The following is a 13,709-nucleotide window of genomic DNA, read 5'->3' on the forward strand; positions in this document are numbered from 1 at the left end:
TACTTTATCATATCCCCCTGTTTATCATTTAGCAGCCAGAAGTCATAAAAAACCAAAATGTATGATGTCACATTGCCGAAAACATGAGCTTTAAAAAAATATTGACGCACATTCAAAGCATTTTATTGTTGTTTTTGTTTTTATGCATTCAGTTGACCTACTCATGTGCAAGTAGATGTTTCAATCAAGCGAATGCGTCATATAAACGCCATATAACTGCCAAATACACCTTATTAGTCGATTTGGCTGTATAAGCGTCCAAAACAGAGGTGTTCGAGGTAAACTTTACTGTTCATTGATCATATATTATCTGATTGGGGCGAAGGTATTGTATGCTCGTTTTGACATATCAATGCTGTCTTATTTTTGCCAGCAAAATGTGTTTTTTTAATACATTGTAAATAAAATATTATGCAAACTTTTGACTCATTACTTGTTTATTGGCAATGATGACAAAATAAAAGCCATCAAATTAAAGGCTATCCCCACATGAATGTATAAACTATGGATATGAGAAATTACTAACCTTTAGGAATCCATGAAAATTATGTTTTGGTTCTGAATATCCATCCAAATATTCAGTATGCAGATTTGTTGCATACGATGCCTTTGTAGATAGATGGTGCGTTGCTATTAAAGTCCTGGGTAATTCAGGCATGGGTTAGTTCAGGAATTTATAACTTAGATCTTACTAACCAAGGCTTCGGACGTAGCCTTAATACCTTCAATGTCAACAACGTCTCTCTAAGCCGAGATCAGAGTTTGATAGCTGTTTCCCTTAGACTTAAACTTAACTTAGACTTGATTTTTTTTTAAATTGTTGAGTTTCTTGCCAGCCGGCTCAGCAGAACCTGCCTTACGAAACAGTGGTAGAATCTTGACAAATAGTTAAACTTGACGTTTCAAAAGTGCTTGCAAATAAGCCTGCTTGAAACAAATGAACTTTGATTTGATTTAAAAAGACTCATCATCAAACACATAAAAATCCCATGGTGCTTCAACCAGCACGCTCCACATCGTCCTTTAATAACAACTCGGTCGTGCTTCGAATGTGTGAGTCACATAATGAATTTGGATGCGGCGTGCGCCAGCGAGGTCGGGGCCCGGCCTTGCTGGGTATCGCGGCATCAGCTGGGCCAAGGAGCGCCCCTACGTGATCCGCATCCACAGAAACCGTGGAATAACCGGCCGTTAAGGCTGACAACCTTAACTCTAACCCATAATAAACGACCATTGAAATCTTAATAACAAACAATAACAGACCAGACGACCAGAGACCAGTATCGCTGATAGATATTGATTTGGGAGTAGAATGTATTCGAAAAACTTAAACTGAAAGGTGTCTGGAGAAGGTTTGCCCCGAAGCTAAGCCATTTCTATTATTTTTTTATTATTATTTCTATCTTTTTTCCATACCACATTTTACTAAAAATGCATTACATTCTGTACCTACATGCATAAACAGGTTGTGCCTTTTATGTCCACTGAATCTAGTGGTAACTTATACGCTTCGATAAGCCACAAGTAGTGTTTATCTACGTCATACTGAGACAATAAAATGGCACTTTATTAATTTCTCCTTTTGCTTTGTTCTATTTAATCGCTGGCATTGAGTCCTAAGGTCAAGAAGGACTTGAACAATTCGATATTGCAAAGCAAACAGTGTATTAATGCTTAATAGATCGTTAAAATAGTTAATGAACACGGCCACGACTATGTCGCATGAGCGTATTTGCGATGCCAGAAGCGACAAGCGTTTTATTTGCATAAGTTCATGTAATTCTTATTAAGTTTACTTTTCTAACCTCTATGCAAAGTTTATAGTAATTGTTTACGTGCTTATTAGGTTTAATTAACCAAATTAAGTTAAAGACGTATTAGTTTATGGATCTCTTCTATTTTAAATACGATAATACATTTTCAGGCACTGAAATTTGACTCCGATTGTATGTTACTTTAGACCCTAATTAGTAGCTAAGCGGCACCGGAGGATTTGGGCGAGGGCATTTAGGTAGAGGGCGTGCCTGGGGGCTTGAACACCAGAGGGTAATTACTCTGAAATAGATACTTTTAAAGCTAACGGTGCTATACAATAGTAAAAAGAAGTACCATAGAATATTTTTAATAATAACTAGCTTAGTCAGCGCGGTTTCACTAGCGTGGTTCCCGTTCCCGTAGGAATACGGGGATAGTATATAGCCTTCCTTGATAAATGGGCTATCTAACTCTGAAAGATTTTTTCAAATCATCTCAGTATATCCTGAGATTAGCGCGTTCAATCAAACAAACGAACAATCAAACTCTTCAGCTTTATAATATTAGTATAGACATTAGTTACGGTTCTGAATGGTGACAGTTCGGGATTTTTTGGGACGTGTTCCGTACGTAGCTCTACGTAGTGTTTCTTTGTTTTATGCGGTGATGCGATGGATTTACTATCTGATGGACCATCTGCTTGGCACGTCAGTTCTTTGTCACTGTAAAGTATATTTGGCAACGGGCGCAGTTTGATAACTTGATAGTGGTTGAATTTTTATTTGTCACTAGCTGACGCTGCGCGGTCTCGACCGCGTGGTTCCCGTTCCCGAAGAAATACGGGGATAATATATAGCCTATAGCCTTCCTCGACTAATGGGCTATTTAACACTGACAGATTTTTTAAAAATCGTACCAGTAATTTCTGAGATTAGCGCGTTGAAGCAAACAAACAAACTCTTCAACTTCATAATATTTATTTGCCATTTTTTTTTTGTTTGACAACTGTTTGACTCTTTAGGTAAATCGCTCGTCGCTAGTACAAGCAGGTTATGGCCCCGTGTTTGTTGGACTCGAGCTATGGCATTGGAACGTTGTCTGTGCGTGTCGAGTCGGATTATTTCACCACCGTTGATAATCACCAGCCATAATTACTTATCACTTAGGAGCTTTGCAACTAGAGCATAGTTGAGTTGCCTTCTTGGTATAGCGAAGGTTGAATGATGTAGGACTTGTACTGTCAATGCCAGGTGGTAATACGTCTGCGGTAAAGGGACAGGACTTAAATCAATTGGATCTGGTTTGATTCGCGTCCTTTGGACTGTTTGGTCGGTTTCTAGCATTGACTTTTTGATTGGTTGGCAGGAAACGAGGAAAATTGCTTAGGAGAAGATCCTAGTTAGAAACGATCTTCATTACGATTTTGTATCAAATCTAACACGGTAAAAATTGTATTGTGAGTATGTTGCCTAAATTTTTCCTGGTCAAACAATTATTAACTAATTTAATTAAAGAGAAATAAATTCAATAAACGATAAACTTAAACCAAAACTAGTAATCCGTCCCGTCGTCACGCGGGTTACATCTAACGGCAAAGACATACCGCCAAGAGATTTAGCGCTCCGTTCTGTTCTTTCAAAACCGAAAGGAGTGTGAAATTTTCAGCCGCCTCCTAACAAGTTAGCCATATTCTATCTTAGATTGCATCATCTCTTACCATCAGGTGAGATTGTAGTCAAGGGCTAACTTGTAAAGATAATAAAAGAAATCTGAAAATCATAAAAATCTTATTGTCAGCAAATTTCAAGATATATAAACATAGCTGCTATGCTTTTGGTTCTATTTTTTGGAGATTTCAGGCCGTGAGCCGTAATTTTTCTTTCCAAGTTTTGTAAAAAAAAGAAAGAAAACTGTTATAATAGTAAATTATTAATGTGACAATTCAATAAATGATAATATTATTATTATCAGAATAAATATGTCCGTTGAATCATAAAACACTTTTGCCCAAACAAACAATACTTACAAGTCAAAATCAAAGTAAATAGACTCCATCAAACCTTGTAAAAAAGATCAGCTAAAATGAAAATTCTCTTCAAGAGTTTCCCTGTGTATCCCGATCTTTAAAGCGGGTGGATCAGTTAAAATGGGACTAGGGAAATGGAGCTTAGACCTACCACGCTGCGCTACCCACGGTAACGGGAACAACGCGGAGTTTGCTAGTTTTAAATATTTTTTTTATTCATTAAAAGTTAGCCCTTGATTACATCTCACTTGATGTTAGATAGAAGCGGTCTAACTTAGGCTAAATCGCGTGGCGATATGTCTTTGATGGTAGGGTGGTTGCCACAGCCGATGCTTTCCACCAGCCAACCTGGACCAATGAAGAAATCCTCAATCGGCCCTGGCGAGGATCGATGATCCCAGGGCCTCCGTCTTATAAATCCATAGTGCATACCTCTGCGCCACGGAGGCTGTCGCCTATAAAATCAATGGTAAAAGATATTTAGCTCAAGTTCAGCAAATCCAAAGCAGGGCGGTCACGTTTACTCGCAGATCTCGTTTAGAGATGAATTCGCTTAACATAGTTGGATTACAATTAGCAATTATTCTGTAATTAACTATCAATGAGGCAGAGGTACATCCTGATCTATTGTCTCACAAACATTGCCTAGTTAACCGCTAACTTAACCTTAACAAGGACAGTGTAGTTTACTAAGTATAATAAGGTACCATATAACTCTTGTATTTACTATATAACATTGTTACTAGCGGACGCCCGGAGGTTTTTCCCGCGAGGGCTTTATTCCCGTGGGAATAATGGGATAAAATATAACCCATGCTATATACCAATAAAAGATGTACCTACTTAGCTTTCTATTGGTAATATATATATATTTTTTAATTGCACACTCACATTCATAGTAGGATCTCAATTTTGTGATCTCAAAAACGGGACGGAAATTTGGAATTACATTTTGATAAGGTTATTTTAATAAATTACGTATATAAGTTTATTAGGTGGTTAAAATCGTTTTCAATGCCGTGACGGCAATCGGTATGACACCCTCATGCCGTGATGTCCCTATTCGCCGCCGATATTTTTTTATTAATGAATAATTGTTAATTTTATTATTAGCATAGATGTATCACATTTACCGTGCGGCCAACCTTTTTGGTTTAGATTCAGAATCATTAACCGATAATACACTAAGGGCCAGTTCACCACCTTCTGATAAGCGTATGACAGTTTATTCACAAATTTTGTCTTTGTCATTTGAACTTTAGAAGGAAAGTGTTAAAACTTATTAGACTATCGGACATTTACCTATCAGAAGGTAAAACTGGGCCTACATCTCGCAAATACACGTAAATTTGTGTGATGCATCAAGTATTTATGAAGGTTGCTTTAATTGCAGTAAAATATTTTTAATTCTTTTCAGCAATTTGTATTATAGTAAAAATCATATACCAATTAAAACTTTTTTCGTAAAAAACAATATTCAATCAACAAGTTTTAATCAAAATCTGCAGAAAAAGATGCACAAAAACTTAATGCCCATTACCATAAGCTGAGCTTCATTACGTAGGTAATATAAAGATGTATATAATTATATTTATATACGAACCCATCTGTCTAGTCTGAAGCGGTTCTCATATGCTCCGGCGCAAGGTCGTTTGTGTCTACGTATCGTGTCATAATAAATTATATTACCTACGTTCTTAGCACGATTCACATTGGAGGCGTTTAAAACGCTGCGTTTAATTCACGCTACTCTCTTGACCAACGTTTATGCACCAATACAGGGCAATGCATGTCTGTTAATAATATTACTATTTGCCTTCACACTATACGATCATCATTACAATTTTTTTTTTAAATTTGCAATTTACAAAAAAAAAAAATTCGAAATTCGAAGGAATCTTTCCGAAATATTTACATTTTACTAAACGACAATTTTAAACGATGTAGAGAAAGCCACTGTATTTGTTGAAATAATGTAAATAAGGCAGGTAAACAAATTTCATCTTAGCACATCAGTGGTGAAATTGTCATTTGAATCATTAAATACTTAATAAATAATTTGCATGCCTTCTGTATTCTGAGCCTAATTGGCAAGATACATTTACCATCTACATCTACCGACCACCTGTATAAATAATGCATGTATCTGCAAAGAAATAAATTGATTGATTGCATTCATCAGGCATGATTAACTATAGTCAAAAAATTTACTACAAAAAGCATAAAAATATTAATATTTTACCATAGTTTTTGACATATGTCAATCAAAAAGATGACGTCTGTTAACATTTACTGAATTACTAACCTTAAAAATTACGATCAAATTTTAGTTGTTATACAGATAACACAAAACCGTGCGACACTGTAGATGACGAGCGAGTTGTCAGTCGACGTGGTAATGGCAACGTGTAATCCTTGACTCCGATCACAATTATTATCTGGACACTTTGCATCACTTGACACGGTTGCTTCAATACCCGTTTCATTCGCACATGCCATATACGTCGTGTAGTCGAGAATTTATTTAACGACTGCTCCACATGAGGGTATTAGATGCTGGTTGGACATTGAATTACTACTCTATACAGATATTCATAAAAACTGAAACAGGAAAACTAAAAATCATTTTTTTTAAAACAATAATATGCCCGCTTTCCTCTCAATTCAGTGGTAAAGAATGTGTAAGAAGTCGATATTTAACTCATGACATTTTGCTGTTAGATGGATGCCATGCTTTTATTATTATACGTTTTTTATGTATATCCGTAGATGATACAAAAAACGTATAATAATTACGAGTACATATTATTGTCGATTAATGCCCGATTCATTTTGAATTTCATTGAATTCTTATTTATAAGCTTGTTCATAAAAGAAAGCATAAATCTAAACTATAATTGAATATTTTTAGACATATAACCACCACTTAAAATGCATTCTATAATATTAAAAAATACACTGTTAAACACAAATTGCTGTTGTCCGTTGAAGAGTTTCATGGCTTATCTGCTAAACCTTGGTCTATGGAATTTATTGCCTAGTTGTTCCCATTTTAACTTTAAGCTAAATTTTAATGTTTTAAATTAAAAAAAATGTATAATATAATTTATATATTTTTATTATATTATAATTACTTGGTTAGAACAATATTTGACCCTGAAATCCTTGGTCTCGTCGATCTTATAAGAAATCTCAATATTTATTAGTTAGTTCCTAATAAGTAATAAGATTTCTTATAATTCAATCCTTATAGTAAAATCTAGCTGTTTTGAAATATCAATAACCAAATGACAGTGTTATTGATAGTCAAGTTGCAAGTGTACATTGTTCTATATCAAATATAAAAAATGTCCTGTTAGATTATTCATATCAAGCTTAATACATCACTAATGTGAGATTAAGGCAAATAACTAATAGTTTAATCATGAATATTGCAAAAAAAGGCATTTTTCGTTTACTTTATAATATCAATGAGGCAGAAGTTGACTATTGATAGCTTGCTACTAGTCGCCTGTCAGCCTCTATCATTATACACGATTGTAGTAATTATAAGAATTGTAGTGTATGTGGAATCTTAATTGTGCGCACGTGTAAATTATATTGTTGTTCAAACTGACAACATGGCGTCTGTTTGTAGGTCCTATTTATATGATCGTGTTAGACATTTAAATCAGGTTTTCTTTGAGAAAGAATACAATAAGGAACATATGATAACCAAATAAATCATGTTCGTGATGTGTAGGTGACGTGATCATGATTGCGGATTTTAAACTTTAATTAAGATTTGAAAATTCAATATACGAAATATAAAAAATAATACAATAAATTAAAAATTAGGTATAGAGCGAGAATTTTTATAGTTATCCCAAAATAACATTCACGATTTTTAAAAAAACTGCAAAATTGCTGCTTTGCTTTAAAAACTTGTTTAAATAACTGTATGTAGAAGAAGTGGACTTCCGCATTACGCCTAGTTTAATAAAAAGTAGAATCCGTAAATAACAAACATAGCTGCATCACTGACATAACTACTTCGTTGAAGTTATGGTTATGAAGGAATAATCGACTTTAGATTCTGATGTAAGTCCTAAATCGCACGAATTTTAAGAGGTTATAAGACATCATTAGTAGGAACCCAAAGAACATAAACATTGGTCCTTGTAACTAGCTTCATAACGATCGTTAAAAATAGGCTAACCCGCATTGGAGGCCTAGCGCGATGATAAGAAAATCCACTTTCTAATTTCTCAACTAAAATTAATGTAATTATTTTGTAATAATCAATTAACTTTATGCAAAGATGACCGAGAACTGTAGCGTGAACGTAATTGCCATCGATGGAACAACCTTGTTGGTTGCATTAAAACCTTGAATTAAAAAAATCGGAAAAGAAATTTTCTTTGTCATAGACATAAAAAAGTAAAGTAAGCCATTGCATTATTCATTGAGGGTCGAGAAAAATTAATTAGCAATTAATTAAAATGGGATTTCCCAATGAGAAGGCTTCAAGTACTTTTAATTTTATTGAAAAACTGAATGATGAAGAATAAATTAGTAGATTTTATAGATCTATCCAATATCTACTGCAATTAGTAACAAAAATGTATAAAAGTTTGTTATAAAACTGCGCGTCCATAGTCGACATATTTTACGTCCTAATTACTTATTTCAGAGGTTTTTAATTTTTAATGAAAAAAATAACATTTTTTAACGATATCTTTTCTTTTTCCTTACAGATTTGTCAAACCCGACGAAGTAGCGAAGCTTTGGGGTCAAATGAAGCAGAATGATAACATGACCTTCGAGAAGTTCAGCCGAGCCATGCGTTATCATTACCAGCACATGGTTCTGGTGTCTGTCCCCACAGCTCGCCTGGTTTATCAATTTGGACCCAAAGGACCAGATTTCAAGACCAACAACCCTAACTTCGTCAAAGTTAAATCAGAACTAGAAAACCCAAGTTACTCGTAGTTGAATTTATAGTAAAGTTTTTTTTTTGGAAAATGATGCTCATTGAAAAAGTTGAAGCTTTGATGAATTGAAGGATAATGTTGATGTTTCGTGTTTGGAACCACAAACAACTCTCAAATTTGATTTTCTATAAGAAATAGGATATACGATTTCTAGGCTTAAAATGTTTTTATTAAAAAAATAAGGTACAAACAGTATTTAAAATTAGTTGTGTTGTGTTTTTAAAGAGAGTTGTCTTGTGGTTAAGTTGTTTGAAAGAGAAAGAAGGTGTAGTAGAGATTTTCAAGGAGATTATGAAGTAGATAGATGTTTTCGGAAATGTTATGAGTGTGAATAAAGTAAGTCCGGTGTCCGGTTAGGTATCGTTTCGAAGGTTGTATTAGCAAAAGATTGTTGGATTGTTGCCGTCAATTAAAAGTTGTATGCCCAACTTGTTGAAGTGTCCATATTATTTTTTTAAGTGGTACTTTATTGAATTTTTACAAAATGGATTTAGCCCTCGACATGAAATTTAGTGGTCGAACTTTTCAAGGTTGTTCAGAGTTACGAATTTTTGATAAAGTATTTTTAAAACGTCGGTTGTTGTTACCATATTAATAGGATAAGTTAAATTTATGATTATTATTGTAGCGTAAAGATATATTTTGAACATTCCAATATTATTTATAATTAATATTAATGTCATTGGTGTCTTCGTCGTCATTCGTTTTTTAACTAATAGAAGTAGTTGATGTTGCCATACTTATTAACATTTTCAAATGTACTTAAATACAATTTATTATTTTGTTTTCACATTTTCTATTATTATTGAAGCTTTTATTTTGTGATTTATTTTAAGACATATTTCTATGATAATTACCTCTCTCAGTGTTAGTTGTATTATATTATAGACTAATTTTTAGATTATATTATTATACAGGCGCGATTGTGCAATCAAAAAAATGACAAAAATAAAGATCTGTAGGCCAAAGATTATGTAGGTTTGTGAAAGAAGTTCGTTGTTGTCCTGAAAATTGTAGATTTCCTTAACATTATAAAATATGTAATTTAGTTTTAAGTTGGAGACTCTCAGGCAATTGCTGTGATGTAAATTAAATGAATTGTTTTAATTTTTTTTGTATATTGATAGTACTTCTATATTATAATTCCACATAATATGTAAATAATTTATATTTCTTCTGTCTTTATTAACATTGTTTTAGTTCTCACAGACTTTGTTTCAAAACATTTTTCATATTTATACCTTTGCTATGACTATTCGAGAAGTACACAGTTTAACCGCAAAAACATTGTAAAATATAGATTGTAATATTTCTGGTAAACTAAAATGAAAATGGTGTAAAAGTACCTAATCAGATGATATGATGTTTGGATCGTGCCGCGTTGCACAAACCAGCTCATGACTAAGAGCCCCGTATGGGTTCGAAACTAGTCGGGCATAGTCCAACGTTGTATTATGTAAGTTTTAGCCGTGTTTCATTATCAAATAATACCTAATCAGAAATGTAATTTTTTATGGTCAGACAAACATTATTGTAAACCAGAAAACCCCATTCTAAACACATGATAGCTGAATTACTGCGACTCGGTCAACGAACAATTTAAACTTTGCAATCCGTAAAAGCCTTAAAAGTAGGGGTCCTTGCCGCTTTTTTTGTAAAATCTCACCTCGGAGTTTTTTCCACACATGCGATCGATGGGGTTGGGATTCTTCCCAACATTTTAATATAAAATCATCCCTTAATTCGTATAAATATTGAAATTCTTGGGAAATTAAGCAAGGGAGTATATCTATTTTGACCAAAGTATTAAATAGAAAGTGTCTCTTTTAAGTCCCAGAATGCTTTAGATGCGTTCAAAATATTTTTACTGCACACATTAACGTCGTAAAATGCAAGGGTTACCGAAACTACGTTTTAATTGCTCATTTTACCATTTACCTCATCGACTAGTAATATGAAATATTTTTAACTAATAAGATTTTTTTGTAAACCACTTTTGAATGGAAGTACAAAAAATAGTGTCTTACGACAATTTGAACGAATATAAAATAAATACACAGTTGTTGAAATAAGCAATAGGATTTAAGATATTTTGTAAAATGTAAACTTAAATTTACTTATTATACTTAAAAGTTATTTGTCTCAATGTTGTTAGAAAAAACTTTCATATTATTCATAAGGTTCTATATTTTCTTATACATTTAATACTACATACGTTCTTTTTACACTTCAGAATGTTTCTTTTGATAAATGAATATGTGCTTTTTCAAATAGAGTTCGTCAGAGGAATAACTATGTACCACAGAATACATAATAGAGAAGTATGTAATGCTAGCTACTCACTATCCAATAAGTCCACGTGTTTGTAGCGCTAACGGTATCCGATAAAACTGATCGTGTGTTGGTCGCGATCTGTATTTCAGTCACATTCTCTTCATAGACATTGATTATTATTAGACGTCTATGCAGAAAAGATCTTTGTAAATGTGTCTTACCAACATGTTACAGAACAAAAGGATATATATAACAAAGTTTATTTCGTAAGCATACTGAACACGGATGCTTAGACATACTTGCATCACTTAGACTTCTTTCTTTCTGATCAGGCTATACAATTATACATACTCGAAGGTATTATAATATGTTAGTTTTCGTTAAAAAATATTAAAAAATATTTACCTCGCAGTCCGTGGTTAAGCTCTCCATTCCAAAAATCAGTTATTTTTGAATAAAGATAATAATTCCAAGAACCTATAAAGTATGCATCGAATGCCGTGACGAGAACTAGTATGACGCTATCATGCCGTGACGTCAAAGGGCATGACGATGTCATGCCGTGACTGCAAAGGACATGACGATGTCATGCCGTGAGGGCAAAGGGCACGACGATGTCATGCCGTGCTGACCTGCTACGCTGCTGATATTTTTTTAAATTATGAATTCTAATATTAACATACAACTAGATGTTTTACATCTGACGATGCCAACTTAATTTGGTTGTGTTTATATTAATTAAAAAAAAAAAAAAATACGGGAACATAAATATTATTCAAGAATAACTGAATAGACTATGGTCATTCATAAATCTTTGCCTATCCCGTAGCGGATGTGGTGGAAAAATATGAGGAGTCAGAATATTTTCGAATTTAATTTGCCGACATAACGTCATGACATCGATATGACGGCAAATACAATTCTAAATTACTGAAATTACTACCTACATATTGCATTTCAAAGTAAGACAATGCTAGACTAATTTAAAATGTTATACGTAAATGTTAGTTTAAAAGATATTTGATTCAAAACAATAAATAACTTATTTTTTCTTAAATCAAAAACTTCGTTTTTAATCTATATTGTTATACTAAGATAGTATTGTTATTGTAAGTGAACAGAAATTAAGTATCTATGAAAAAGAGAGAAAATAGTGTCAAAAAAAACTTTTTACATTTAAATCCAGTTGTGTTAATTTTAAGTTATTTTACTGCATAATGCGTTCTACTTAATTTTATTTTTACTCTTTGATCTGTGGATTTACGTGCAATTTATAGATATTTATGTATTACAGGATTATAGTTATTATAATGAAATAGATCGAAAATATACGAATTATATTATTAATGTGAACAATGGTTTTATTTTCTAATAATATTTTTAATCGAGCGATTTACCTACCTACACGAGTAATCAAAAATCAAAATAGTTCAAGTGCTTACGTCACACAAAGTATTGCGCGTCAATCTGAGGCGTTGGTCTTAAACATCACTTGAAATTATACCAACAACCATACTATTCAGACTAAATAAGACGAAAAATGTATCACAACCAAAGTTCCCTCGCGAAAATAAGCGAGGATCTAGGTCCCCCAAGCAAGCTTTATCACAGAATTTTACAAAAGATTACAAAAATTACAATCTTTGAGTTACTGTACCCTTCTTAAGATTTCCAGTAAGATTATTATTCTAAGATTTTCTCTAACACCTACATTATAGATATATTCAAGATAGGAGTGAATAGGCATCTTCTAGGCAAGCGAGCTTCATCATTGCTTAGAATCAGGGCGTGATTGCAGTCAAGCTTTTGTTTATAGACCTCAGACCAATTACGAAAGGACCTGGCACGCTAGACGTTACCCCTCTGTCAAAGATAAAGAATCAACGATCTAACGCGTTTATAAAAACTGTTGTTATAGAATAGACGTTTCATTGTTGTATTCGTTTTCGTCGTGTAAAGAGCTCCCTAAAAATGTCAGTTTGTGTAGTTAAATGGTATAAAAAGCTCTAATTCACTAAAACTGAAGTTACGTATGTTATAAGAATCAATTCTTCTGACGGATCAGCAAAACATCGAAAACATCGGTTTTCGTGTGTAAAATAATGTATTTTTGAAGAAGTATTATTATCTTAAAACTAGAACTAAGCAGATTAACTTTAACTGAAGCTAAGTGGCGACATCTATGAGAAGAAATAGCCAAGCGAGCAAGTCTAACATTACTGGAGGCGAAGTGACATATTTTTTGTGCTTTAATGTTGTCTAATGAGTTTTCTGAGGCATTTGGATTGTCTCTATTTAAATTTTGAGCAAGTTGAAAAATCGTGGCGCCACCGCCCCTTTCGTATGCCGCCTGGAGCCACGCCCAAGTTCTCCTAGGCCCTGACTACGCCACAGGTTACACTCTAAAGACATAATGAGAATACAAAATCGTATTAGAGACTCAAAGTCTTCGAGTTATAGGATTCCGTCTGCATGAAAATTTGTTTTTGTCAAATCAATGTAACTGTGGTTTTTTCCAAGTTGTATGGCGTAGTCTATGTGTACATTCAGGGTACATCTCCATTATGAGTTTCAGCCAAATCGGTTCAGTTGTTGCAAAATCGGTCGCAGAAGTGAAGGAGGAACAACACACAATCTTTCGCCTATACATATTATAATAGATATATTTTAAACCGTTTGCC

General features: G+C 33.5%; 1 protein-coding gene across 1 annotated transcript in view; it reads left to right on the forward strand.

Moving 5' to 3' along the window:
- LOC112053799 (ETS-related transcription factor Elf-3) overlaps positions 1-12,384 on the forward strand; it is a 36,168-nt gene extending 23,784 nt beyond the window's left edge. The window contains exon 2 of the mRNA XM_024093363.2: positions 8,518-12,384. Coding sequence (XP_023949131.2) covers positions 8,518-8,752 — 235 coding nt within the window. The 3' untranslated portion in view covers positions 8,753-12,384. The remainder of the gene's footprint in view (positions 1-8,517) is intronic.
- Positions 12,385-13,709: the final 1,325 nt, after the last annotated feature.

The sequence above is a fragment of the Bicyclus anynana genome, chromosome 11 (genome assembly GCF_947172395.1).
Source record: "Bicyclus anynana chromosome 11, ilBicAnyn1.1, whole genome shotgun sequence".
Lineage (NCBI taxonomy): Eukaryota > Metazoa > Arthropoda > Insecta > Lepidoptera > Nymphalidae > Bicyclus > Bicyclus anynana.